This window comes from Moschus berezovskii, chromosome 6 (assembly GCF_049115385.1).
Source record: "Moschus berezovskii isolate FMDL1 chromosome 6, NW_MosBer_1.0, whole genome shotgun sequence".
NCBI lineage: Eukaryota > Metazoa > Chordata > Mammalia > Artiodactyla > Moschidae > Moschus > Moschus berezovskii.
The window spans coordinates 34,568,570-34,595,600 of NC_142465.1; the positions used below are offsets into that span (position 1 = coordinate 34,568,570).

General features: G+C 38.5%; 2 protein-coding genes across 2 annotated transcripts in view; both read right to left on the reverse strand.

The window, feature by feature from the left end:
• Positions 1-14,328, reverse strand: part of SPATS2 (spermatogenesis associated serine rich 2) — a 69,218-nt gene extending 54,890 nt beyond the window's left edge. The window contains exon 1 of the mRNA XM_055394514.2: positions 14,194-14,328. Within this exon, the coding sequence (XP_055250489.1) occupies positions 14,194-14,218 (25 nt within the window). The 5' untranslated portion in view covers positions 14,219-14,328. The remainder of the gene's footprint in view (positions 1-14,193) is intronic.
• LOC148777584 (uncharacterized) overlaps positions 14,326-27,031 on the reverse strand; it is an 87,972-nt gene continuing 75,266 nt past the window's right edge. The window contains exon 3 of the mRNA XM_088836995.1: positions 14,326-14,463. Coding sequence (XP_088693121.1) covers positions 14,426-14,463 — 38 coding nt within the window. The 3' untranslated portion in view covers positions 14,326-14,425. The remainder of the gene's footprint in view (positions 14,464-27,031) is intronic.

Below are 27,031 nucleotides of genomic sequence, written 5' to 3' on the forward strand. Positions count from 1 at the left end.
GAACAACAACAACATCCAGAACATTTTTCTTTAGTTTAGTCACTATTTTTTCCCTACTGCAGTAAAAAAAAAAAAAATGCATACCATAAAATTTACCATCTTAACCGTTTCTAAATGTATGCTCAGTTGTATTGAGTGTGTTCACACTTATGTGCAACCAACCTGCAGTCTTTTCATCTTGCAAAATTAAAACTTCATAATCTATTGAACAATACCCCATATCCCCCAGTCCCCAGCAACCACCATTCTTCTATTTTTCTGAATTTAACTAATCTAGATACCTCATACAGGTGGAATCATACAATATTTGTATTTTTGTGATGGGCTTGTTTCACTTAGCATGATATCTTCAAGGTACATCCGTGTATCTAGTTTCCCTGGAGATCATGTCAGTTCAGTTCAGTTGCTCAGTCGTGTCTGACTATTACTGACTTGCAAAATCCTAATATTAATTAGTAGCTTTACCCTCTTCCTTGACAAAGCAAGAAAGCTTATGTCCCTCCAAACTTATGGGTCATTGATTTTGTATTATCCTTTATATGTATATTTAAATACTAATAAGACATTCTTATTATTTTTATACAATCAATACTCATTTAGATTTGCCCATAAATTTGTGGTTTTCATTGCTGTTCATGCCATCCGGCATCTCCAACTGGGTCATCCTTCTCTATTCAGAATACCTTTAGAATTTTCCTTAGTGGATTCTGATAGCGATGATTTCTGTTTTATTTTGGGGGGGGGGTTGTTTCTGTTTAAATCATTTATTTTTTCTCTATTCCAGAAGGATATTTTCACTGCAAATGATGTGTGTAGAATTGTAGACTGGCAGCTATTTTTATTCAGCCCTTTCAAGATATCACTCCTCTGTCTTTTATTGTTTCTGTTGAGAAACTTAGTTCATGTTATTCTTTCAAGATTATAAGATTTTCAAGATTTCCAGTTCTATGTTAAATTTCTCCAAGTATTCTTTATTTCCTTGAACACTTTAAGAATATTTAAGTCAGTTTGGGATAAGTCCAATATTTGGGTCTCCTGTATGTCATTTCTGTTTCTATTCCTTCTTGTTCCATACTGTTGTTTCATTGCCTCATGTTTCTAATTATTTTTCTTTGTGTACTAAACACTCATAAATTTTAAAAATTTATGGTAAAAGTAATTTGTGAGGTTATCTTCTTCCAGAGAGGATTTGTTTCTGTACCTATATTACCTCAAACCTATCCTAGAGCAAAGGGGGATGACAAGGGCCGCCCCCTTACACCCCAGAAGGCCCTTTTCATCAACTGTAGTCTGCCTGGCCCCAGGATTTGTCATCATTCAGTTTCTCAGCTACTCTATTCTCTCTGCTTCATCCAAGCCCCTTGTATGAGTTATCAAGAGCGGTCAAATTCATAGACAAAAGTAGGATGGTGGATATCAGGGGCGGTGGGAAGGAAGAATAGGGAGTCACTATTCAATGGGTACAGAATTTCAGTTTTACAAGGTGAAAAAAAGTTGAGGTTGGGAGGGGAAGAGAGAAATATATCGGCAGCTCTGTATAAGACAAAAGGTAACAAAAGAATTAAGTGATAGCACATGATATCACAGGATAAAGAAATGGTCAAATATGATCAACTATGAAATTCAAGTCAGCTATTTTAGTGTTTCAGAGGTTTAAATATCAAATGCGGAGGTATTTTATAGCTGAATAGTTTTACAAAGGAGAAAAGAGGAAGAGAAAGAACTAAATATAAATGTGAGATGAAGTCAACAAAAAAAGTACACTACATATGAATTTGCTCTTATCATTGTAATCTGATATAGTCAAGACACTGACAGGCAAACAGTTTTCACATCTAAAACAGTCAATATTAGCAAACCTGTTAAAAAGAGTCAGTATACCACTCTTAAAATAGTGATTCAAAACAACTGTTTTAATCTAGGATGATTTTGATACATTATTAAGTTTGGGAGATAAAATCATCTAACAAATCAGTACTCTTAAAATATAAAATACAATTACAATGCTTGGTCTCACCCTTCTCTAGTCTCTAAAGGCTCTTTGAGACAGAATTAGGAATAATGTAAGATACACTAGTAACCTGTGAGAATCACAACTAAGCCTATATTCCCAACCTTGGGTTACCCCTAGAGCTGGCTTTCTGTCACCCAGCGCTAAATTCAGTGATGAGTCAGGAAAAGGTAATAAATGATGCATATCTATCCCACTATAAATTCACATTGTAAATTTAATAGGGTCTCAAATATTTGCCATGGGTTCCACTCACAGGTTCTTTTGTTTATCTCATGATTTTCAACATTTAGATGTCCAAAAAGCAGTACACAAAAACCAAGGGTAAGCCCATAGGAGACTTCTGGCAGAAACATTTTTTACCTAGTTAACTAGTAAGCCACATCAATCAGTAGACTTAACTCAGTGCTAGTCAAACAATCTATAATAACTAATCAGTTTCAATTTCTAATCCTTTGAGCCCCAAAGCTTTTATAAAATACAATAAAAACTGGGCTGAAAGGCTAAGATGGAGTGAAAGTGTTAAGCCGCTTCAGTTGTGTCTGACTCTTTGGGACCCCATGGACTGGGGACTCTTGCCCCACAGAATTCTCCAGGCAAGAATACTGGAGTGGGTAGTCATTTCCTTCTCCAGGGGATCTTTCCAACCCAGGGATCAAACGCAGGTCTTCAGCGTTAGAGGCAGATTCTTTACCAGCTGAGCCACCAGGGAGGCCCAAGAGGTGGTGAACAGGCTGGCAAATCCTCTCCTTAAAACACAGGAATGAAATTGAATAAAACTGCCAAGGACAATCATTTCAGGGCTATGGAAATCAACCAAAGGCACACAACAAATTATTGAGAACCCTGCTAGAGCCTTATGTCAAAAGAGTAGAGTCTGTACACTTTTTGCCTAGGACTGCTCCCATTCTATTTCCACCTGCTGGTGAACAATAGCTTCTATTAGGGCAGGGAAGGCCCTGAAAATCAACAGCTTTATTCCCAGAGAAAGCGGCCTTGATCTGGAAAGGCGGGCAAAAACCTCTGTCAGCTACAGTACAGAACTCAGTAGGAAATGAAAAACTTGCTGCTTTGCTCCTCTGAATTTGGAGTCTTAGTTGACTGAGTGGTAAACAAACAGGAAATTTATCAGAGAAATCCTATAAATGAAAGAGCCATAGTAAAGCTAGAGAGAGAATTCTCTGGCAGTCCAGTGGTTAGAACTCCATGCTTTCACTGGTTGGGGAACTGAGATACTGCAAGCAGTGTGGTGCAGCCAGAAAAAAAAGAAAAGTTAAATAAACTCTTCACACATCCTTAACTAAATGAGAAACTATGCATGTGCACTGGGGAGACCCAAGAGGCCAGTGGAAAGAAAAGTCAATGTAAAACAGAACTGTCCGAACTCAATGTGCTCCACACAAATCAATCAGGAGAGGATAAAATTCTATAGGTTTGAGATGTCTTGAGCACAACCCTGGTCCAAATCACTGGCTGACCACTAAACACTGAAGATGCAGGGACAACCCCCTAAAAAGCAAAGTTAAAAAGTTAAAATTAGAATTAAAAATGTGCTGATTAGTGAGTGTACACAGGGAGGAAGTAGATTCTTCATTACATTCAGACTAATTTTTAAAAATACCCTCAGAAAATTAATACAAACCCAAAGTTGATACAATATATGATTTAAACTATCTACTTTTTAAACGTTTTAAAAGAAAAAAGACTCACTCATATACAGGAAAAAACCCAAACACCAGTCAAAAGAAACTTATTCTGAGAAGGCTCAGTTAGTAGACTTAAAGACTTTAAAACAGTTAATATAACCATATTCAAAGAATTAAAGGAAAATATGTCACACTGACTCAGCAAACAGAGAATCTCAGTAGAGAAACAAATGACAAAATGGAGCTAGAAAGAAAGTCTAACTGAAAATACAATACCCAAATGAAAAATTTACTACATAGACCTAACAGCAGATCTGAGATGGCAGAATAATCAGCGAACTTTAAAAGAAATCAACAGAGCTTCCCTGGTGGCTCAGTGGTAAAGAATCCACTTGCCAATGCAGGAGATACAGGTTCAATCCCTGGTCCAGGAAGATCCCACATGCTGTAGAACAACTAAGCCCATGAACCACAACTACTGAGCCACAACTACTGAACCCCAAAAGTTCTAAAGCCTACACTTTAGAGTAAGAGAAATCATTCCAATGAGAAGCTCATGCACCAGAACTAGAGAGCAGCACCCTCTTACTGCAACTAGAGAAAAGCCCAAGAGCAACGAAGACCCAGCAGAGACAAACAAATAAATAAGAAATCAATAGAAAGTAAACAATCTGAAAAGTAGGGGGAAAAAAAGCAAGAAAAATGAACACTGCCTCAGTTACCTCTGGGATAACACCAAACTTACCAATATGCATATACTAGGATTTCTAGCAGGAGAGGCAAGAGTGAAAGCAGCAGGAAAAAAAAATTTGATGAAATAATGGCCAACATTTGATGAAATTCCGAAGAAGGCCATACCAAGCTGTATAACAGCCAAACTGTTAGAAGACAAGGAGAAAAATCTTACCAGCAACAGAAGAAAAATGCCTCATCACAAACAAAGAATATTATAACATATTCACTGGAATGGCATATACTAAGGGCTAAAGGAAAAAAAAAAGTCAAAGAAGAATTCTATAACCAGTAAAACTAATCTTCAAAAATGAAGGTTAAAATACAAACATTCCCCAGTTTTAAAAAAGCTAAAAGAATCCACTTCTGTCAGGTACGCCCTTCAAGAAAAACTAAACGAAGCCCTTCAGGCTGAAAGGAAATGAAGCCAGACAGGAATTCAAATCCAGAGGAAAGAATTAAGGGTACTCAAAATGGTAAAATATTTGGGTAAAATTAGAGATTAGGTATATATATATTTTCTCTTCTCCAATTTCTCCAAAAAGCATAAGATTGTTTAAAGCAATAAATAACATGATATTGTTATAATTAAATATATAGTTATATCATATATAGATATAATGTATGTGAAAACAATAATACAAAACAGGAAGAGAGGAAATGAGGCTATACTGGAACAAAGTTACTATATTTTACCAGAATTAAGTCAATATTAGCCTGAAGTAGCTTGTAATAAGTAAAAGGTACATATAAAAACCTAGAGCAATCATTAATAAAATAACTTTTTTAAATGGCTTTAAAAATCAGAAGAATTAAAACACACTAAAAAGTATGTTTAACACAAAAGAAGGCAATAAAGGAGTAAAAAGGAATAAAAATGAGACATACAGAAAACAACAAATGGCAGGCATGAACCCAATCATACTGATAATTATTTTAAATGTAAAGGACTAAATAATCAAAAGGTAGCGTTGTTAGAGGGGTTTCCAAGGTGGCACTAGTGGTAAAGAATGCACCTGCCAAGGCAGGAGATGAAAGAAACAGGATTTTGATCCCTGGGTTGAGAAGATCTCCTAGAGGAGGGCATGGCAACCCACTCTAGTATTCTTGCCTGGAAAATTCCCATGGACAGAGGAACCTGGTGGGCTACAGTCCATGGGGTCACAAAGAGCTGGACACTACTGAAGCGACTTAGCATGCACATATGCAGAGTTGTTGGACTGGATAAACAGCAAGATCTACCTGTATAGTGTCTACAAGAGATATCTCTTAGATTCCAAGACATAAACAGATTGAAAGTAAAAGATGAAAAATATATTTCTTCCAAATGGTAACTGTAAGAGAGCTGGAATAGCTATATTACCAGTATAAAAACTAAAACTTTAAAGACAAAAATATTACTAGATTTAAAAAAATTATAATGATAAGAAAATCAATCGGCAATATATAACCAATTATAAATCTATATACATTTAATAAGAGTCCTAAAATATGTGAATTAAAAACCGGAATAGAAAGGAACAATACCAATTCAACAATTACAGCTGAATATTTCAATACTCTTCTCTTAGTAAATGACAGAACTAAACAGAAAATGAGTAAGAATATAGATGACTTGAACATCATGATCACCCAACTTGATTTAACTGACATATATAGAATACTCCACCTAACAGATCAATACATATTCTCTTTAAGCACACATGGCATATTCTTCAGAACAAATCGTACACTAGACAAACACATCACAAGAAAAGAAAACTGCAGACCTCTTGCATGAATACAGGTGTAGATATTTATTACAAAGAAAACAGAAAACAGTAACATAGCCAACTATGACCAAGTGGGATTTATACCAGGAATGCGGAATTGGTTTAACATATGAAAGTTAACATAATACTCTATATAAATAAAGGACAAAAACACATCATAACAACAGATCAGAGTTTCTCAACTTCAGCAGTACTGACATTTTAAGCCAACAAATCTTTGTTGTGAAGGGCTGTCCTGCGTACTGTAGGATGTTTACAGCATCCTGGACCCACACCCACTAGACACCAATAGCACCATGGCCCCCAGCTGTGACCAATAAAACATGTCTCCAGACATTGCCAAATATCCCCAAGGGGCAAAATCACCCCCGTGTGAGAACCACTAGAATAGATGCATAAAAAACATCTGACAAAATCAGAAACACATTGATGTAAAAACTCAGCAAGGTAAGAAAAGAGAGGACCTTCTTCAAACTGATAAAGGGTTTCCAGGAAAAACCTACAGCTAACATCATGAATTGAAAGCGAAAGTTACTCAGTCGTGTCTGACTCTTTGTGACCCCATGGACTCCACAGTCCATGGAATTTTCCAGGCCAGAATACTGGACTGGGTAGCCTTTCCCTTCTCCAGGGCATCTTCCCAACCCAAGGATCAAACCCAGGTCTCCCACATTGCAGGTGGATTCTTTACCAGCTGAGCCACAAGGGAACCTCAAGAATACTAGAGTGGGAAGCCTATCCCTTCTCCAGCAGATCTTCTCAACCCAGGAATTGAACCGAGGTCTCCTGCATTGCAGGTAGATTCTTTACCAACTGAACATCATATTCAACGGTAAAAGATGAAATGCTTCTCTCAAAGGGTAAGAACAAGGCAGAGATGTCTGCTCTCATACTTCTTTGCAACAATGAACTGGAAGTTCAAGCCCATGCAGAAAGCAAGAAAAAAGAAATTACAGTCATCTAGAATGGAGGAGAAGAAAACCAACTTTATTCATACAGGACATGTCTTATATATTGAAAATCTAAGTTACCTACCAAAAACTACTTGAACTAATAAGTGAGTTTAACAACAACAAAAATCAAATGTCCCATTCACAGCAGCATTAAAAAGAATAAACTACTTAGGAATAAACTCAACAAAGAAATTGCAAGGTCTGTGCACTTAAACCTGTAAAACATTGCTGAGAGAAAGTAAGATCTAAATAAATGTAGAGATATGCTACAGTCATTAACTGAAAGACTCAATATTGCAAAGATAACCAATTCACCACAAATCTATTGGTTCAAAGCAGTCACTATCAGATTCCAAGCAGATATTTTTACATGAATTGATAAGCTGAGTCTAAATTTCTATGGAAATATAAAAGAACCAGGATAGCCAATAAAGCTTTGGTGTGGGAAAGGGTTGGAGGACTCACCCTGTCATTGTTCAGTCACCAAGTTGTGTCCAGCTTGCTGTGACCCCATGGACTGTAGCCCGCCAGGCTCCCCTCTCCATGGGACTTCCCAGGTAAAAATACTGCAGTGGGTCGCCATTTCCTTCTCCAGGGGATAGACCCAACCCATAGATCGAACCTGCATCTCCTGCGTTGGCAGGCAGGTTCTCTACTGCTGAGCCATCAGGGAAGATCAGATTTACTCTTCACCTTATTATTCTACACTTTAAGAAAAGATACAGTGGGTTTTATCAAAGTTAAAAACTTTCACTTTTAAAAAGACACCATTGGGAATTCCTGGTGGTCCACTGATTAGGACTCTTAAGGACTAGGTTCAATCCCTAATCAGAAAATTAAGACCCCACAAGCTGCACAGCAGGGGAAAAAGAAAAAGATACCATTAAGAAAATGAAAAGATGAGCCAGACTGGGAAAATATATTTGCAAATCATATACTTGATAATGCTCAGAATAAAAAATGCTTACAACTCAGTAAGAAGACTTACAATCTCTTATAATAACTATAAATGCGGTATAACCCCAAAGAAAGGCAATGCCAAAGAATGCTCAAACTACAGCACAATTGCACTCATCTCACATGCTAGTAAAGTCATGCTTAAAATTCTCCAAGCCAGGCTTCAACAATACATGAACCATGAATTTCCAGATGTTCAAGCTGGTTTTAGAAAGGGCAGAGGAACCAGAGATCAAATTGCCAACATCCGCTGGATCACAGAGAAAGCAAGAGAGTTCCAGAAAAACATCTATTTCTGCTTTATTGACTATGCTGAAGCCTTTGACTGTGTGGATCATAATAAACTGGAAAATTCTGAAAGAGATAGGAATACCAGACTACCTGACCTGCACCTTGAGAAATCTGTATGCAGGTCAGGAAGCAACAGTTAGAACTAGACATGGAACAACAGACTGGTTCCAAACAGGAAAAGGAGTATGTCAAGGCTGTATATTGTCACCCTGCTTATTTAACTTATATGCAGAGTACATCATGAGAAATGTGGGCTGGAAGAAGCGTACTGTTGCCTAGAAAATCCCATGGATGGAGGAGCCTGGTAGGCTGCAGTCCGTGGGGTCGCTAAGGGTCGGACACGACTGAGCGACTTCACTTTCACTTTTCACTTTCCACTTTCACACATTGGAGAAGGAAATGGCAACCCACTCCAGTGTTCTTGCCTGGAGAATCCCAGGGACGGGGGAGCCTGGTGGGCTTCCGTCTATGGGGTCACACAGAGTCGGACACGACTGAAGTGACTTAGCAGCAGCAGCAGCAGCAGCAGAGTACATCATGAGAAATGTGGGCTGGAAGAAGCACAAGCTGGAATCAAGATTGCCAGGAGAAATATCAATAACCTCAGATACGCAGATGACACCATCCCTACGGCAGAAAGCAAAGAAGAACTAAAGAGTCTCTTGATGAAAGTGAAAGAGGAGAGTGAAAAAGTTGGCTTAAAACTCAACATTCAGAAAACTAAGATCATGGCATCTGGTCCCATCACTTCATAGCAAATAGATGGGGAAACAGTTGAAACAATGACAGACTTTATTTTTGGGGGGGCTCCAAAATCACTGCAGATGGTGACTGCAGCCATGAAATTAAAAGACGCCTACTCCTGGGAAGAAAAGTTATGACCAACCTAGATAATATATTAAAAAGCAGAGACATTACTTTGCCAACAAAGGTCCATCTAGCCAAAGCTATGGTGTTTCCAGTAGTCATGTATGGATGTGAGAGCTGGACTACAAAGAAAGCTGAGCACCAAAGAATTGATGCTTTTGAACTGTGGTGTTGGAGAAGACTTGAGAGTCTCTTGGACTGCAAGGAGATCCAACCAGTCCATCCTAAAGGAGATCAATTCTGAGTGTTCATTGGAAGGACTGATGTTGAAGTTGCAACTCCAATATTTTGGCCACCTGATGAGAAGAACCAACTCATCTGAAAAGAGCCTGATGCTGGGAAAGATTGAGGGCAGGAGGAGAAGGGGATGACAGAGGATGAGATGGCTGGATGGCATCACCGACTCGATGGACATGAGTTTGGGTAAACTCTGGCAGTTGGTGATGGACAGGGAGGCCTGGCGTGGACAGGCTGCGGTCCATGGGGTCACAAAGAGTAGGACACGATTGAGTGACTGAACTGAACCTTAAAAATCATGAATCACTATGTTGTACAACTGAAATTTAGATAATATTGTAAATCAACTATATCTCAATTAAAAAAATTTGCAGGGTGTGGGGGAAAAGACCTATAACCCAATTTGTAAAAATGAATAAAGAATTTAAATAAACATTTCACCTAAGAAGATACAAATGGCTAATAATCACATGAAGAAACAGTGAACATTGTTGACTATCAAGGAAGTACAATCAAAACCACATTAAGGAAGTACAAATCAAAACCAGAATGAAATATCCTTACACACCTACGTTAAAAATAGCTGTATTTATAAAAATAGCTATAATGAAAATGATACCTTACCAAGTGTCAGCAAGGACAAGAAGCATTCAAAACCAACACTTTATTGCTGGTGGGATTATAAAATGGTCAGCCACTTTGGAAAACAGTTGGCATGGTAATTTCTTTGAAAGTTAAACAATTCTGCTCCTAGGTATGTCCCCAAGAGAAACAAAAGCATATGTCTACACAAAGACTTGTAGACAAATGTTCATAATTTATAATTATTCATAATAGCCACAACTGAAACTAATCCAAATGAATAATTACCTGGTAAATGGAAGACAAAATGTGATATAACCTGTGATATTGTAATATAATAAGAAATAAATATTTTGGTCTTCATCTCTAACTCTGGCTAGTGCTCCTAAAACCTTCATAACTCCCTAAGCAATGAAGATGCTAGGAGCATCTCACTGTTCTAATATTTGGTATTCGACTCCAGTTCCTAATAGAGATTGTAAATGCCTTGAAATTTCCTGGGCAATAGGAACATCTTCAGTTCTAACGAATAACTTGGTGGGCTCCTGGAGAGCTTCAGGAAGTGGGCTTTATCACCAAAAAGATCAACCCATGATTAGAGGCTTGGAATGTTCAGCCTCACTCCCATCTGTTGGGTAAGGGAAAGGAGAGGAATTAGAGGTAAGGGTTAATACTTCATCACATTTATGTGATAAAACCTTGAAAAAAATTCTGTAAAGTATGGGATTCAGAGAGCTTTCAGGTTCGTGAACGCATCAGTGTGCTGGAAGAGTAGTACACCTCAACTTCATGGAGATGGAAGCTCCTGCACTGGGGACCCTTCCAGATCTTACCCTATATATCCCTTCATCTGGTTGTTCATCTGTATTCTTTATAACAACCTCTATTATGTATATAAACCAGTAAAAGTAGGTTAAGTGGTTTCCCTTACTTCTGTGAGCATTCTAGCAAATTACTGAACCTGAGAAGGAGGGTTGTAGAAACCACCCATTTGTAGTCAAGATGGTCTGAGAGTGGATAACTTGGGAACCTGCTCCTCGTGGACTGGTGTCTGAAGCGGGAGCAGTCTTGGGGGACTGAGCCCTTAACCTGTGGGGTCTAACACTAACTCTAAGAAGATAGTATCAGAATTGAATTGGATTGTAGGGACACTTGGCTGGTATCAGAGAATTGGTCAATATGGGAGAAACATCCACACTTCTGGTCACACAAGTATTATGAGTAGCAAAGTGTAAAAAAAACACTCTGCGACTTTTTGTAACCTTAATGCTACTCAGCAGTAAAAGGCGGCAAGCTACTGATACATTCAAAAACAATAATGAACCCCCAAAACAGCATTAAGAAGCCAGACACAAAACCATACTGGATTTATCTGTTTATCAGAAATCTCTAGAAAAGGCAAAACTGAAGACAGAGAAAGTAGGTATGTCTGCCTGGGAAAGCAGGAACTGATTGTAGACAGGTAACTTAGTATACCTTTAGGGGTGAGGAAGGTGTTTTCAAATAGAATTATGGTGATAGTTGCGCAACTGTATACATTTACTAAAAGCAGGGAATTCCCTAGCAATCAGTGGTTAGGACTCTGCACTTTCACTGCCGAGGACCTGGATTCAATCAATCCCTGGTCAGGGAACTAAGATCCCGCAAGCTGCACAGTATGGCCAAAATTAAAAAAAAAAAAAAAAAAATTTTTACTAAAAGTAATAAAACTATACATTTATAATAGATGAGTTTTGTAGTATTTAAATTATACCTCAATAAAACTGCCTTGAAAGGGTCTGGATGTTACAGCACTGTCAAACCACTACAAAAGAGTTTCTAAACACTCTCCATTTTAAAGTATTTCTTTAGTTCACAGACCACAGTTTGAGAAACACTGATCTTATTGACTTCTGCTAGGTGTTGGGCTAAAAGGCTTGGAGCAATCAATAGTTATAATTAAAATTCACTTTAACTTAAGCCATACAAGTTTAACTCCACTAAATATTTCATTAAGAAATTCACAAGTGTTACTGATACAGGAAAATATGGAAACATGGTCTACTGTGGAATAAAAGCATAACTCATTTCAAAATGACACTTAATAAATGAGTTGTCTCTAGAGAACAAAAACTACCATAGTATCTATCTTTTTAATGTATTATAACTAAATTGATAAAGTCAGCATAATCATTAGACTACTAAAATTAAAAGACGCTTGCTCCTGGGAAGAAAAGTTATGACCAGCCTGCTGCTGCTGCTGCTGCATCACTTCAGTCGTGTCTGACTCTGCGTGACCCCACAGACAGAAGCCCACCAGGCTCCCCCGTCCCTGGGATTCTCCAGGCAAGAACACTGGAGTGGGTTGCCATTTCCTTCTTCAATGTGTGAAAGTGAAAAGTGAAAGTGAAGTCGCTCAGTCGTGTCCGACCCTTAGCGACCCCACGGACTGCAGCCTACCAGGCTCCTCCATCCATGGGATTTTCCAGGCAAGAGTAATGGAGTGGCTTGACCAGCCTAGACAGCACATTAAAAAGCAGAGACATTACTTTGCCAACAAAGGTGCATCTAGTCAAAGCTATGGTTTTTCTAGCAGTCAGGTATGGATGTGAGAGTTGGACTATAAAGAAAGCTGAGTGCCGAAGAATATAGTTTTATATATATATATATATATATAAAGCCAATATATATATAGGTTATATATAAGTATATATATTTGTTTCAGAGAAAGTCCTAATGACATAAAAACCTTATTTGTTTCAACTAAGTGTATATGCAGGCTACGTTTAGTCGAAATTTGTTAGCATTTAATGCCTATGATGTGATCTAAAATCTACATTTACTGTATAAGCTGATCGCCGAAGAATTGATGCTTTTGAACTGTGGTGTTGGAGAAGACTCTTGAGAGTCCCATGGATTGCAAGGAGATCCAACCGGTCCATTCTAAAGGAGATCAATCCTGGGTGTTCATTGGAAGGACTGATGCTAAAGCTGAAACACCAATACTTTGGCCACCTCATGTGACGAGTTGACTCACTGGAAAAGACTCTGATGCTGGGAAAGGTTGGGGGGGGAGGAGAAGGGGACGACAGAGAATGACATGGCTGGATGGCATCACCGACTCTGTGGACATGAGTTTGAGTGAACGCCGGGAGTTGGTGATGGACAGGGAGGCCTGGCGTGCTGTGATTCATGGGGTTGCGGAGAGTCGGACACGAATGAGCAACTGAACTGAACTGAACTGAACTGAATGGAAAAGAACAATGCATATGTGTATACACACACATCTGAATCACTTTGCTGAATACCTGAAACTAAGGTAACATTGTATACTAACTATGCTTCAATTAAAAAAAAATTAAGCATTCCCTTCATATTTAGCATGTGAGATCTGAATCTGTAGCTTTGTTTTGAATTAAAGAACATCAACTTTATATTGAAATTTAAACTAAATGAGGGGAAAAAAATCTAGCATAGCTATGGTCATTCTTTTAACAAATATATTCCAGTTATGTGTGACAGTTTTAAGTGCTATTTGTCTTCTCGGAAAGCTGAAAAAGTGTAGTCTCTGTTGTCCTTTCCTCTATATAACTATTTTTTATATTTCTTGACTCTCTGCAACTTATACTTTACACAAAAAGCTAGAGTCACAATCCCAGAAGGAAAGCTAAAGAAGAATCAGTGACTAGAAGCATTTACTTGTTTCATTTCCTGTCTCCAGAGAAACATCAACTCACATGATACAGAATACCCTGCAGGAACTTATATCCCACCTCTACAACGTACATTCACCCTCCAAAAAGTACACTTTCAAGATGAGTTTGGATTTCCTGAAATTATATTACAATTTAATAAGTTTATAAGAGAAGAAAAGCAATTGTTATATGAATTCCCAAACTAGTAACACAATAAGCTATACTCTAATATCCAGCTAGTTAAAAGGACAACAGATAATGTTGTGAATGTTCCATATTCTTCTAAAATTAACTGTGGTCATGACTAAAAGATAAGTTATAACTATCAGTAGTGCTGCACTAGGTGAGGAAAAGTATAACACCATTCAAAACACATTAAGAGAACATTTTTTAAAACTATGTACAAATAGAAATGGTGATCATGACTCTACAACTCTGCTTTTAACAATTCATGCCCACATGGAATCTTACCTTTCTGGTTTTGTTTCCTAGACATTTCAGGTTTCTTTAATCTCAAAAAATGCAGAGGAAAAGTATTATTTTGCCTTGTCTTGGTTCTGACTGTAGTTATCTTTGATTTAAAAGGAGGCAACTGAAGGCTGTAGTTGGAGGTGATAAATATAAAATCCTGGTTATTTGAAATCCTGTTCACTAGCCGTTGATCTCCTTTTCTTCTCTCATATCAAATTTGTGTCAAGAAATATCATCGCAGACATTCATGTCTCTTTTTCCAGGGAGATTCTAGGGGAAAACAAACATACACACATATTCACTATGACAGTAACAGCTGTACAAAAATTTTAACAGATATCCACATGTTTTATTTTATACTTTTTCTAAATGAAACTAGTTATTAAAAAAAAAAAAACTACTCTAGGATTTCCCTATTGGTACAGTGGGTAACAGTCTGCCTGCCAATGCAGGTACATGGGTTCAATCCCTGGTTCAGGAAGATTCCATGTGCTGCAGAGCAACTAAAGCCCATGAGCTACAACTACTGAGCCTGCATGCTGCAACTACTGAAGCCCATGCGCCTAGAGCCTGTGCTCTGCGACAAGAGAAGCCAAAACAATAAGAAGCCCATGCACCTCAACAAAGAACAACTCTCGCTCTCCACAACTAGAGAAAGCCTGCATGCAGCAAGAAGACCCAGTGCAACCAAAAATAAACAAATTATTTAAAAAAGAGAGAGAGAAAAAAAAACCAGGGTATTCACTTGTTTAAAAAAAAATAACTACTCTAGAAAGAATACAGTTGTAAGAAGCAATATTTTAATTAAAACAACATTGTAAATCAACTATAATTCGATTTTTATTTTTATTTTTTTATTTTTTTTTAAAAGTATTTTTATTGAAAAAGCACAAATGCAAAGAAATGAACAGAGGAAAATTTATGCGCCGAACCTGGACTGGTCACTTATAATATACATGCTACAATTCCATTCTCCCCAATCATTCCACCTTCACCCTCTCCCACAGAGTCCCAAAGACTGTTCTAAATGCCTATGTAAAAGTTTCTCAAAAAAGAAATCATTGTAAACCTTTTTTTAAAAAAGGCAATAATTTGCTCCTTAAGAAATTTTAATCTTATAATCAAACTATCTTCTCAGTTCAGAAAGCATGTTTTCTTATTCTTCTTGCATCTATCTCAAAAATCTTATCTCCATCTCTACTTCACGAACTAAAATAGTTACTTTTTATCACTCCCTAAGATCTCTCTTACCACCTGCTCTTCCTATATAAATCAAGGGTCTTTTCTCTTCCTCTATAAGTTCCTTTATCTAATCCCTCCTCAGGTTTCCCAGCTCAAATATAGTTACAAGACATTTGTGGGGAGGGTGAGAGGGAAAAAGAGAGAATAAAGGGATTTAATAAGGAAAACTGAAACATCAGAATGTGGATTAGTCAATACTACAGAAAGCTTTTATAAATTGCAAAGATACAAATGCCTTTTTCCTCCCTTATTACTAAACATTTAATAAATACAAGTCCAAAATTTCTGGGTAAAGAAAGCATGAGGAGGGTCATGGAACTCTTATACCCAGAAACCTGATACAAAAAAAAAAACTTTACAAAATGTAACCCAAGAAGGAAATAAGAGTAAACTCTTATTTTTTTTAGTGTGGAGGAGAATAAAAGGGATAAGTCATGAGTAAGTTAAAAAAAAAAAATCTATCAAGAGTAAAAGCCTGTTCTCAGAGTTGCCTGCTGTGTACCTGAAACTACCACAACACTGCTAATTGGCTATACTCCAATATAAAATGAAGTTTAAAAAAAGGATAAAGGTAAAATAAAGACTTCAGAGTAACAGCCTCTTACGGAATTCCCTGACAGTCCAGTGCTTAGCACTCTGAGCGTTCATTGACACGTGCCTGGGTTCGATCCTTGATTGGGGAACTGAGAGCCTGCAATGTGCAATCAATAAAAATGACACAGCAACTATCAAATCTCCAGTAACAAAAGAGAAAGACAATGAGAGAAAACAAATTACCATGTAGCAGATAGCAGATGAAGAACTAAACCTGGAGAACAATATAACCTCCCAAATCAAAGATTTTTCATTGAATACTTATTTGAATACTTTAAATAAGAATTTAGATTAAATAAAATAAGAGCTAGGAAATAAATGAAAAAATGAATAAGGATAAACAGAATGAAAAGAAAGATGACCGCAAAGCTAAGAAAATCTGAAAAACAAATACAATTACAGATTTAATAAGGTATCAGAAACAGAACATATTCAAATGAAAATTGAATGAGATGGAGAAATGGGATGGCTTTCAGAATAATAATAATAATAAAAACATAAAAGAAGTTAAGCAATTAGAAGATAAAAATGATCTAATCTAAGGATAACTAGAATCAATATAATAGACTCCAAAAACAGAGGACTCAATAAAGGGAACAGAAAAAACATTCACAGATGAAATACAGGAAAATTCCTTTGAAATAAGGGATCAGTATCATTCCCTCCCCACTACCAATCCATCAGAAGAAATCCTCTCTGTTCTACCTTTTACATACACCAGAACTGGCCCACTTCTTACCATCTCTGCTTGCAACCACCTTTGTCCAAGACACAATCATTTTTCACCTGCATTGCTATAATCAAGACTATAATAGTCTCCTAACTGGCATCCTGAGTCTGCTATTCTGCCACTCTATAGCTTCTGTTTCACATAAATGTTTTAAAATTATAAGACATTATGTGCCAACTATGCCGTTCAAAGTCCTCCAGCAGCTCCTCATTTCATTCAAAGTAAAAGCCAGAGCCCTCAGAGTGGCCTAAAAGGTCTTATCTGCTCTTAACACCCCGTCCACATGCACCCTTTCTCTCTCTGACCTCACATCCTGCTACTCTTCCTCTCAGGTATTCTATACCAGCCACACTGGCCTCTTTGTTGTCCATTTTATAACTTAGATATGTTCTCAACTTAAGGCCCTTAAGGTGTTGCCTCGGCCAGCACTGTTCTTACCCTAGATAGCTACAGGGAATACTTCCTCACCTCATTTAGGCTTTTTCTCAAATGTTACCTTCTCTGCAGTTATTCATAAGAAACTGCTGAACTTGGGGTGAGAACAGAGGGAGTCTGTGGCTTTACTGTCTAAAGCTACTCCCATCCCCAGAGGTCAGTGGGAAGTTGGTTCTAGCAAGGTGGTAAAACCCAGCAGCTTCACTGACAAAGAAGGCTGACTTTACATAAAGCAAAGCACAGGAAAAGCCCATGCCTATCCTATCTGCATTTTCAGGAAGAGTTTGCATTCTTGGGGGCAAACAGAAAAGCAAGACCAAGGGCTCCAATAGCCTGAGGTCGCTGTCATAGTTAGTGCAAACAATGGGGCAGCAAACTAGTCAGAAATTTAAAAAGGAAATATGGAGAAGAAACTATAAGGGACCTCAATAAATGTCTACACATTCACACTGGAGAGGGTCCACCAGGAGCCTGCATACACAGGCAAAAAAGACATAAAAGGGCCTGGTGGAAGGTAAAATTAGATTTCGAAATGGTCTGAATTTTGAAGGCGCTTCCTCAAACAGATAAAGATCAGGAAAGAGTAGAAGTCTCACTAGGTATTTAGGACAATACCTAGCACACTATCTAGCACAATCTTTGACCAATCATAAACTGACCACTAAGACTGGTTCCAAATAGGAAAAGGAGTACATCAAGGTTGTATATTGTCACCTTGCTTATTTAACTTATATGCAGAGTACATCATGAGGAACGCTGGGCTGGAAGAAGCACAAGCTGGAATCAAGATTGCCGGGAGAAATATCAATAACCTCAGATATGCAGATGACACCACCCTTATGGCAGAAAGTGAAGAGGAACTCAAAAGCCTCTTGATGAAAGTGAAAGAGGAGAGTGAAAAGGTTGGCTTGAAGCTCAACATTCAGAAAACAAAGCTCATGGCATCTGGTCCCATCACTTCATGGGAAATAGATGGGGAAACAGTGTCAGACTTTACTTTTTTGGGCTCGAAAATCACTGTGGATGCTGATTGCAGCCATGAAATTAAAAGATGCTTACTCCTTGGAAGGAAAGTTGACCAACCCAGATAGTATATTAAAAAGCAGAGACATTACTTTGCCAACAAAGGTCCGTCTAGTCAAGGCTATGGTTTTTCCAGTGGTCATGTATGGATGTGAGAGTCGGACTGTGAAGAAAGCTAATCGCCGAAGAATTGATACTTTTGAACTGTGGTGCTGGAGAAGACTCTTGAGAGTCCCTTGGACTGCAAGGAGATCCAACTAGTCCATTCTAAAGGAGATCAATCCTGGGTGTTCATTGGAAGGACTGATGCTAAAGCTGAAACTGCAATACTTTGGCCACCTCATGTGATGAGTTGACTCACTGGAAAAGACTGATGCTGGGAGGGATTGGGGGCAGGAGGAGAAGGGGATGACAGAGAATGAGATGGCTGGATGGCATCACCGACTTGATGGACATGAGTTTGAGTGAACTCTGGGAGTTGGTGATAGGGAGGCCTGGCGTGCTGTGATTCATGGGGTCGCAAGGAGTCGGACACGACTGAGCAACTGAACTGAACTGAACTGAAGCAATGCAGATGTAGGTGTCACTCCAGGAAGCCAAACACAAAAATTGAAACAAATTAAAATAACAAAAAAATGAGCAGATATCAGCAGTCACACACCACACAGAAAAATTCCACAGATTTAGCTCAGGCAAGTTACTTTAAAAACAACAATAATAACAAAGCAACAGCAACCCTCAACAGGGAAAAAAATCAGAATCCAAAACTGCTACAATATATTATGTAAAATGTCCACAGTTTCAACAAAAATTTGTAAGATGTAAAAATGCAAGAAAGTGTGACCCAAACTGAGAAGGTAAAAAAGACCCCATGTGATTGAAAACATCCCTGAGTAGGTCCAATGCCAGCCTTAGCAAACATAGAGACTTCAAAGTGCTTTAAAAGACTAAGGAAAATTATAAGAACAATGCCTTAAACAAATAGAAAATCTCAACAACAAAAAACAATTATAAAAAAGACCAAACAAAACCCCAGAGTTGAACACTGAAGCAGAATAAAAAATAAACCTGAAGAAAGAGTAACAGAAATTATCTAATCTGAAAAAAGAGAAAAGAATAAAGAAAAACAAACAGAGCCTTAAAGACCTGTGGAACAATGTCAAATGTACCAACATACATGAAATAGGAGTTCCAGAAGTGGAAAGGATATAGAAACAGTGACCAAAAACTATACAAACTGACTTTTACAATTAATCTACACTTTAAGAATCTAAACGAACCATGACAACAGAAACACAGAAATCCATACCTAGATATATAGTAAAACTGATGAAAGCCCAAAACAGAAAATCTTGGGAGTATCATTTTACAGGGACACAAAGATATAACTAGTGGCTAACTTCTCAACAGAAACAAGGGAAGCCAGAAGGCAATGAAGTAACATATTCAAAATGCTGAAAGAAAATACTGTCAAGTAAGAATTCTGTATCCACAGATGGCTAATAAACACATGAAAAGATGCTCAACACTGCTCATTATTCCGTTCAGTTCAGTCACTCAGTTGTGTCCCCATATTAGAGAAATGCAAATCAAAACTACAATGAGGTATCACCTAATAATGGTCAGAATGGCCATCATCAAAAAATCCACAAACAATAAATGCTGGAGAGGGTATGGAGAAAGGGGAACCCTCTTGCACTGTTGATGGGAATACAAATTGATAACAGCCACTATGAAGAACAGTGTGGAGATCCCTTAAAAAACTAGGAATAAAACTACCATATGACCCAACAATCCCACTATTGGACATATACTCTGAGGAAACCATAACTGATAAAGACACAAGCACCCCACTGTTCATTGCAGCACTATTTACAATAGTTAGGACATGAAAGCAACCTAGATGTCCATTGACAGATGAATGGATAAGAAAGCTGTGGTACATATACAATGGAATATTCAGTTCAGTTCAGTCGCTCAGTCGTGTCCGACTCTCCGCGACCCCATGAATCACAGCACGCCAGGCCTCCCTGTCCATCACCAACTCCCGGAGTTCACTCAAACCCATGTCCACAGAGTCGGTGATGCCATCCAGCCATCTCATTCTCTGTCGTCCCCTTCTCCTCCCGCCCCCAACCTTTCCCAGCATCAGAGTCTTTTCCAGTGAGTCAACTTGTTGCATAAGGTGGCCAAAGTATTGCAGTTCCAGCTTTAGCATCAGTCCTTCCAATGAACACCCAGGATTGGAATATTACTCAGCCATAAAAAGGAACAAATGTGACTCTGTTCTAATAAGGTGGATGAACTGAGAACCTATTATACACAGTGAAGTGAGTCACAAAGAGAAAGATAAATACTGTATTCTAAAGCATATATACGGAATCTAGAAGGATGGTACTGATGAACCTATTTGCAGGGCAGCAGTGGAGACAGACATGGAGAAAAGACTTGTTGACACAGAGCGGGAAGGGCAGGGTGGGACAAATGGAGAGAACAGCATTGAAACACATACACTGCCATATGTAATTTAGATAGCTAGTGAAATTTACTGTATGATGCAGGGAGCTCAAATCAGTGCCCTGTGATAATCTAGAAGGGCAAGATGGGGAGGAAGGTGGGAGGGAGGTTCAGGAGGGAGGGGACATACCTATACCTATGGCTGATTCATGTTCATATATTGCAGAGGCCAATGCAATATTAGAAAGTAATCATCCTCCAATTAAAAACTTTAAAAAAAGAATATTGTATCTAGATAGCTAAATTGTCTTTCAAAAATGACGATAGGGGTTCCCTGGTGGCTTAGTAGTAAAGAATCTGCCTGCCAGTGTAGGAGACACGGGTTTGATCCCTGATTCGGGAAGATTCTACATGCCGCAGAGCAACTAAACCCATGTGCCACAACTATTGAACCTGTGCTCTAGAGCCCAGGAACCGCAACTCCTGAGCACACTGGCTGCAACTACAGCAGCCTGCATGTCCTAGAGCTCACGGTCCACAACAAGAGAAGTCACCACAATGAGAAGCCTGTGCACCGAGAGTAGCCCTGCTTGCCTAACTAGAGGAAAGCCTGAGCAGCAAGGAACACCCAGCATAGCCAAACATAAAAATAAAGTTATTTTATAAAATGAACATGAAACAGACATCCCCAATAAATTAAGAGAATCCACTGACACCAGATGGTAACTTGAATCTATACAAGAAATGAAAAGTAATGGGAAAAGGAAATATATGGGTAAATATAAAAGAATGCATTCTAAAAATTTTATTCTCTTGGGACTTCCCTGGTGGTCCAGTAGCTAGGACTCTGCACTTTCAATGTAGGGGATATGAATTTGATCCCTGTTTGGGAAACTAAGACTCCACATGCCATATATATATATATATTCTCTAAAATTATTTAGAAGATTGTATAAAGCAGTAATAACAACACTATTGTTATGTTTATAACAAATATAATATGTATGACAATTACTGTACAAAGGAGGGAGTAAGAAATGCTATATATATATATATATTCTCTAAAATTATTTAGAAGATTGCATAAAGCAGTAATAACATTATTGTTATATTTATAATAAATATAATATATATGACAATAACTGTACAAAGGAGGGAGTAAGAAATGCTATCTTACAGAATTAAACTAGCATTAATCTAAAGTAGACTGTGATAAATTAAAATGCATTTTGGAATGTCTAGAGCAAGCACTAAGAAAATAACTCATAACCTGGAAGCCTTTGTATTTTAAATTATTTGCTTCTTTTTAAATTGACCACATTAGCAATTTCCACCTTGCTTAGTACACGGCCAACTGTCTTCACTAAACAAAATATACATCAGGTATTTCTCACTGAAAAACAGTGTTGAGTTTCTACTGAGGTTTTCTCCAGTTATTGTGATACGGGTAATTATTCTTTTTATTTTCTGGAGAAGAAATACAAACCCATAAAGATTATAATATCCAGAGTGGTATTTCAAAACTTTGGAGACATAAAGGGCAGCTGATTTAAAAATTTTTAAAGGAAAAGAAAATAACTCAAAGACAGCAAGAACAAAAGACAACAGCAAAACAAAATAATTAAAATCATACACTTAAAAAAAATCTATGAGCTATTTAAAATCCTAAAAGATGATACTGTGATTAAAAAGAATGCATTTGAATCAGTTCTAACGAGGTGGATGAAACTGGAGCCTATTATACAGAGTGAAGTAAGTCAGAAAGAAAAAGACCAATACAGTATATTAACGCATATATATGGAATTTAGAAAGATTTTAATGATTACCCTATATGCGAGACAGCAAAGGAGACACAGATGTAAACAGAACAGACTTTTGGACTCTGGGAGTAGGCAAGGGTGGGATGATTTGAGAGAATAGTATTGAAACATGTATATCACCATATGTGAAATAGATTGCCAGTCCATGTTCAATGCATGAGACAGGGCGCTCAGGGCCAGTGCACTGAGAAGACCTCAAGGGCTGGGATGGAGAGGGAGGTGGGAGAGGGGTTCAGGATGGGGAACACATGTACACCCATGGCTGATTCATTTCAATGTATGGCAAAAACCACTCTAATATTATAAAATAATAAGCCTCCAATTAAACAAATTAATTTTAAAAAAAGATGATGCTGTGAAAGTGCTGCACTCAATATGCCAGCAAATTTGGAAAACTCAGAGTGGCCACAGGACTGGAAAAGGTCAGTTTTCATTCTAATCCCAAAGAAAGGCAATGCCAAAGAATGCTCAAACTACCACACAATTGCACTTATCTCACACACTAGCAAAATAATGTTCAAAATTCTCCAAGCCAGGCTTCAACAGTACGTGAACCATGAACTTCCAGATGTTCAAGGTGGATTTAGAAAAGGCAAAGGAACCAGAGATCAAGTTACCAACATCCGCTGGATTATCGAAAAAGCAAGAGAGTTCCAGAAAAACATCTACTTCTGCTTTACTGACTATGTCAAAGCCTTTGACTGTGTGTATCACAACAAACTGGTAAATTCTTAAAGAGATGGGAATACCAGACCACCTGATCTGCCTCCTGAGAAATCTGTATGCAGGCCAAGAAGCAACAGTTAGAATTGGACATGGAATAACAGACTGGTTCCAAATCGGGAAAGGAGTACATCAAGGCTGTATATTGTCACCCTGCTTATTTAATCTATATGCAGAGTACATCATGAGAAACACTGGGCTGGAAGAAGCACAAGCTGAAATCAAGATTGCTGGGAGAAATAACAATAACCTCAGATATGCAGATGACACCACCCTTATGGCAGAAAGCGAAGAAGAACTAAAGAGTATCTTGATGAAAGTGAAAGAGGAGAGTGAAAAAGTTGGCTTTAAACTCAAGATTCAGAAAACTAAGATCATGGCATCTGGTCCCATCACTTCATGGCAAATAGATGGGGAAAGAGTGAAAACAGTGTCAGACTTTATTTTTGGGCGCTCCAAAATCACTGCAGATGGTGATTGCAGCCATGAAATTAAAAGATGCTTGCTCCTTGGAAGAACAGTTATGACAACATAGACAGCATATTAAAAAGCCAGAGACATTACTTTGCCAACCAAGGTCCGTCTAGTCAAGGCTACGGTTTTTCCAATAGTCATGTACAGATGTGAAAGTTGGACTATAAAGAAAGTTGAGCACCGAAGAATTGATGCTTTTGAACTGTGGTGTTGGAGAAGACTCTTGAGAGTCCCTTGGACTGCAAGGAGATCCAACCAGTCCATCCTAAAGGAAATCAGTTCTGAATATTCATTGGAAGGACTGATGCTGAAACTGAAACTCCAATACTTCGGCCATCTGATGCGAAGAACTGATTCATTTGAAAAGACCCTGATGCTGGGAAAGACTGAAGGCGGGAGGAGAAGGGGACAACAGAGGATGAAATGGTTGGATGGCATCACCGACTCAATGAACATGAGTTTGAGTAAACTCTGGGAGTTGGTGAGGGACATGGAGGTCTGGCGTGCTGCAGTCCATGGGGTCGTAAAGAGTTGGACACGACTGAGTGACTGAACTGAATTGAACACAAAATAAGGTAATAAAGGAGGAACAATTAAACCAAAAGATATAATACAAAAAACAAACATCAAAATGGCAGAGAGAAACCTAGCTATATAAAGATTATACTAAATATGAATGGATTATGAAGGCAGAGGAACCAGAGATCAAATTGCCAACATCCACTAGTTCATAGATAAAGCAAGAGAATTCCAGAAAAACATCTACTTCTGCTTCATTGACTATGCCAAAGCCTTCAGTTGTGTGGATAACAACAAACTATGGAAAATTCTTCAAGAGATGGGAATACCAGACCACATTACCTGCCTCCTGAGAAATCTGTATGCAGGTCAAAAACAACAGTTAGAACCGGACATGGAACAACAGACTGGTTCAAAATTGGGAAAGAGTACACCAAGGCTGTATATTGTCACTCTGCTTATTCAACTTCTATGCAGAGTATATAATGTGAAATGCTGAGCTGGATGAAGCAAAAGCTGGAATCAAGACTGCTGGAAAAAATAGCAATAACCTCAGATATGCAGATGACACCACCCTATGGCAGAAAGCGAAGAGGAACTAAAGAGCCTCTTGATGAAAGTGAAAGAGGAGAGTGAAAAAGTTGGCTTAAAACTCAACTTACAAAAAAATAAGATCGTAGCACCCGGTCCCATCACTTCATAGCAAATAGAGGGGCAACAATGCAAACAGTAAGAGATTTTATTTTCTTCAACTCCAAAATCCCTCTGGATGGTGGCTGCAGCCATGAAATTAAAAGATGCTTGCTCCCTGGAAGAAAAGCTATGACTAACCTAGACAGCATATTAAAAAGCAGAGACATTACTTTACCGACAAAGGTCCATCTGGTCAAAGCTACGGTTTTCCCAGTAGTCATGTAGGGATGTGAGAGTTGGACTATAAAGAAGGCTAAGCGCCAAAGAATTGATGTTTTTGAATTGTGGAGTTGAAGACTCTTGAGAGTCCCTTGGACTGCAAAGAGATCAAACCAGTCCATCCTAAAAGAAATCAGTCTTGAATAGTCATTGGAAGGACTAATGCTGAAGTTCCAATACTTTGGCCACCTGATGCAAAGAGCCGACTCATTGGAAAAGACCCTGATGCTGGGAAGGATTGAAAGCCGGAGGAGAAGGGGACGACAGAGGATGAGATGGTTGAATGGCATCACCAACTCAACGGACATGAGTTTCCACAAACTCTGGGAGATGGTGAAGGACAGAGCTCTTAACTTACACCACATACAAAAACCAACTCAAAATGGATTAAACACCTACACATAAGATCTAAAACTCCTGGAAGAAAACACAGAGGAAAAGCTTCATGACACTGAAGTTGGCAGTGATTTCTTGAATATGACACCAAAAGCAGCCAAAATAAGCAAAAATTGACAAACTGGACCATATGAAAATTTAAAACTTCTGTACATCAAAAAAGACCTTCACGACCAAGAGTCAAGATAACGTGATCACTGACCTAGAGCCAGACATCTTGGAATGTGAAGTCAAGTGGGCCTTAGAAAGCATCACTACGAACAAAGCTAGTGGAGGTGATGGAATTCCAGTTGAGCTATTTCAACTCTTGAAAGATGATGCTGTGAAAGTGCTGCACTCAATATGCCAGCAGATTTGGAAAACTCAGCAGTGGCCACAGGACTGGAAGAGGTCAGTCTTCATTCCAGTCCCAAAGAAAGGCAATGCCAAAGAATGCTCAAACTACCGCACAATTGCACTCATCTCACACGCTAGTAAAGTCATGCTCAAAATTCTCCAAGCCAGGCTTCAGCAGTATGTAAACCATGAATTCCCAGATGTTCAAGCAGGTTTTAGAAAAGGCAGAGGAACCAGAGATCAAATTGCCAACATCCGCTGGATCATGGAGAAAGCAAGAGAGTTTCAGAAAAACATCTATTTCTGCTTCATTGACTATGCCAAAGCCTTCGACTGTGTCGATCACAATAAACTGTGGAACATTCTGAAAGAGATGGGAATCCCAGACCACCTGACCTGCCTCTTGAGAAACCTTTATGCAGGTCAGGAAGCAACAGTTAGAACTGGACATGGAACAACAGACTGGTTCCAAATAGGAAAAGGTGTACGTCAAGGTTGTATATTGTCACCTTGCTTATTTAACTTATATGCAGAGTACATCATAAGGAACGCTGGGCTGGAAGAAGCACAAGCTGGAATCAAGATTGCTGGGAGAAATATCAATAACCTCAGATATGCAGATGACACTACCCTTATGGCAGAAAGTGAAGAGGAACTCAAAAGCCTCTTGATGAAAGTGAAAGAGGAGAGTGAAAAGGTTGGCTTGAAGCTCAACATTCAGAAAACAAAGATCATGGCATCTGGTCCCATCACTTCATGGGAAATAGATGGAAAAACAGTGGAAACAGTGTCAGACTTTATTTTCTTGGGCTCCAAAATCACTGCAGATGCTGATTGCACCCATGAAATTAAAAGACTCTTACTCCTTGGAAGGAAAGTTATGACCAACCTTGATAGTATATTAAAAAACAGAGACATTTACTTTGCCAACCAAGGTCCGTCTAGTCAAGGCAGTGGTTTTTCCCATGGTCATGTATGGACATGAGAGTTGGACTGTGAAGAAAGCTGATCGCCGAAGAATCGATGCTTTTGAACTGTGGTGTTGGAGAAGACTCTTGAGAGTCCCTTATACTGCAAGAAGATCCAACCAGTCCATTCTAAAGGAGATCAATCCTGGGTGTTCATTGGAGGGACTGATGCTAAAGCTGAAACTGCAATACTTTGGCCACCTCATGC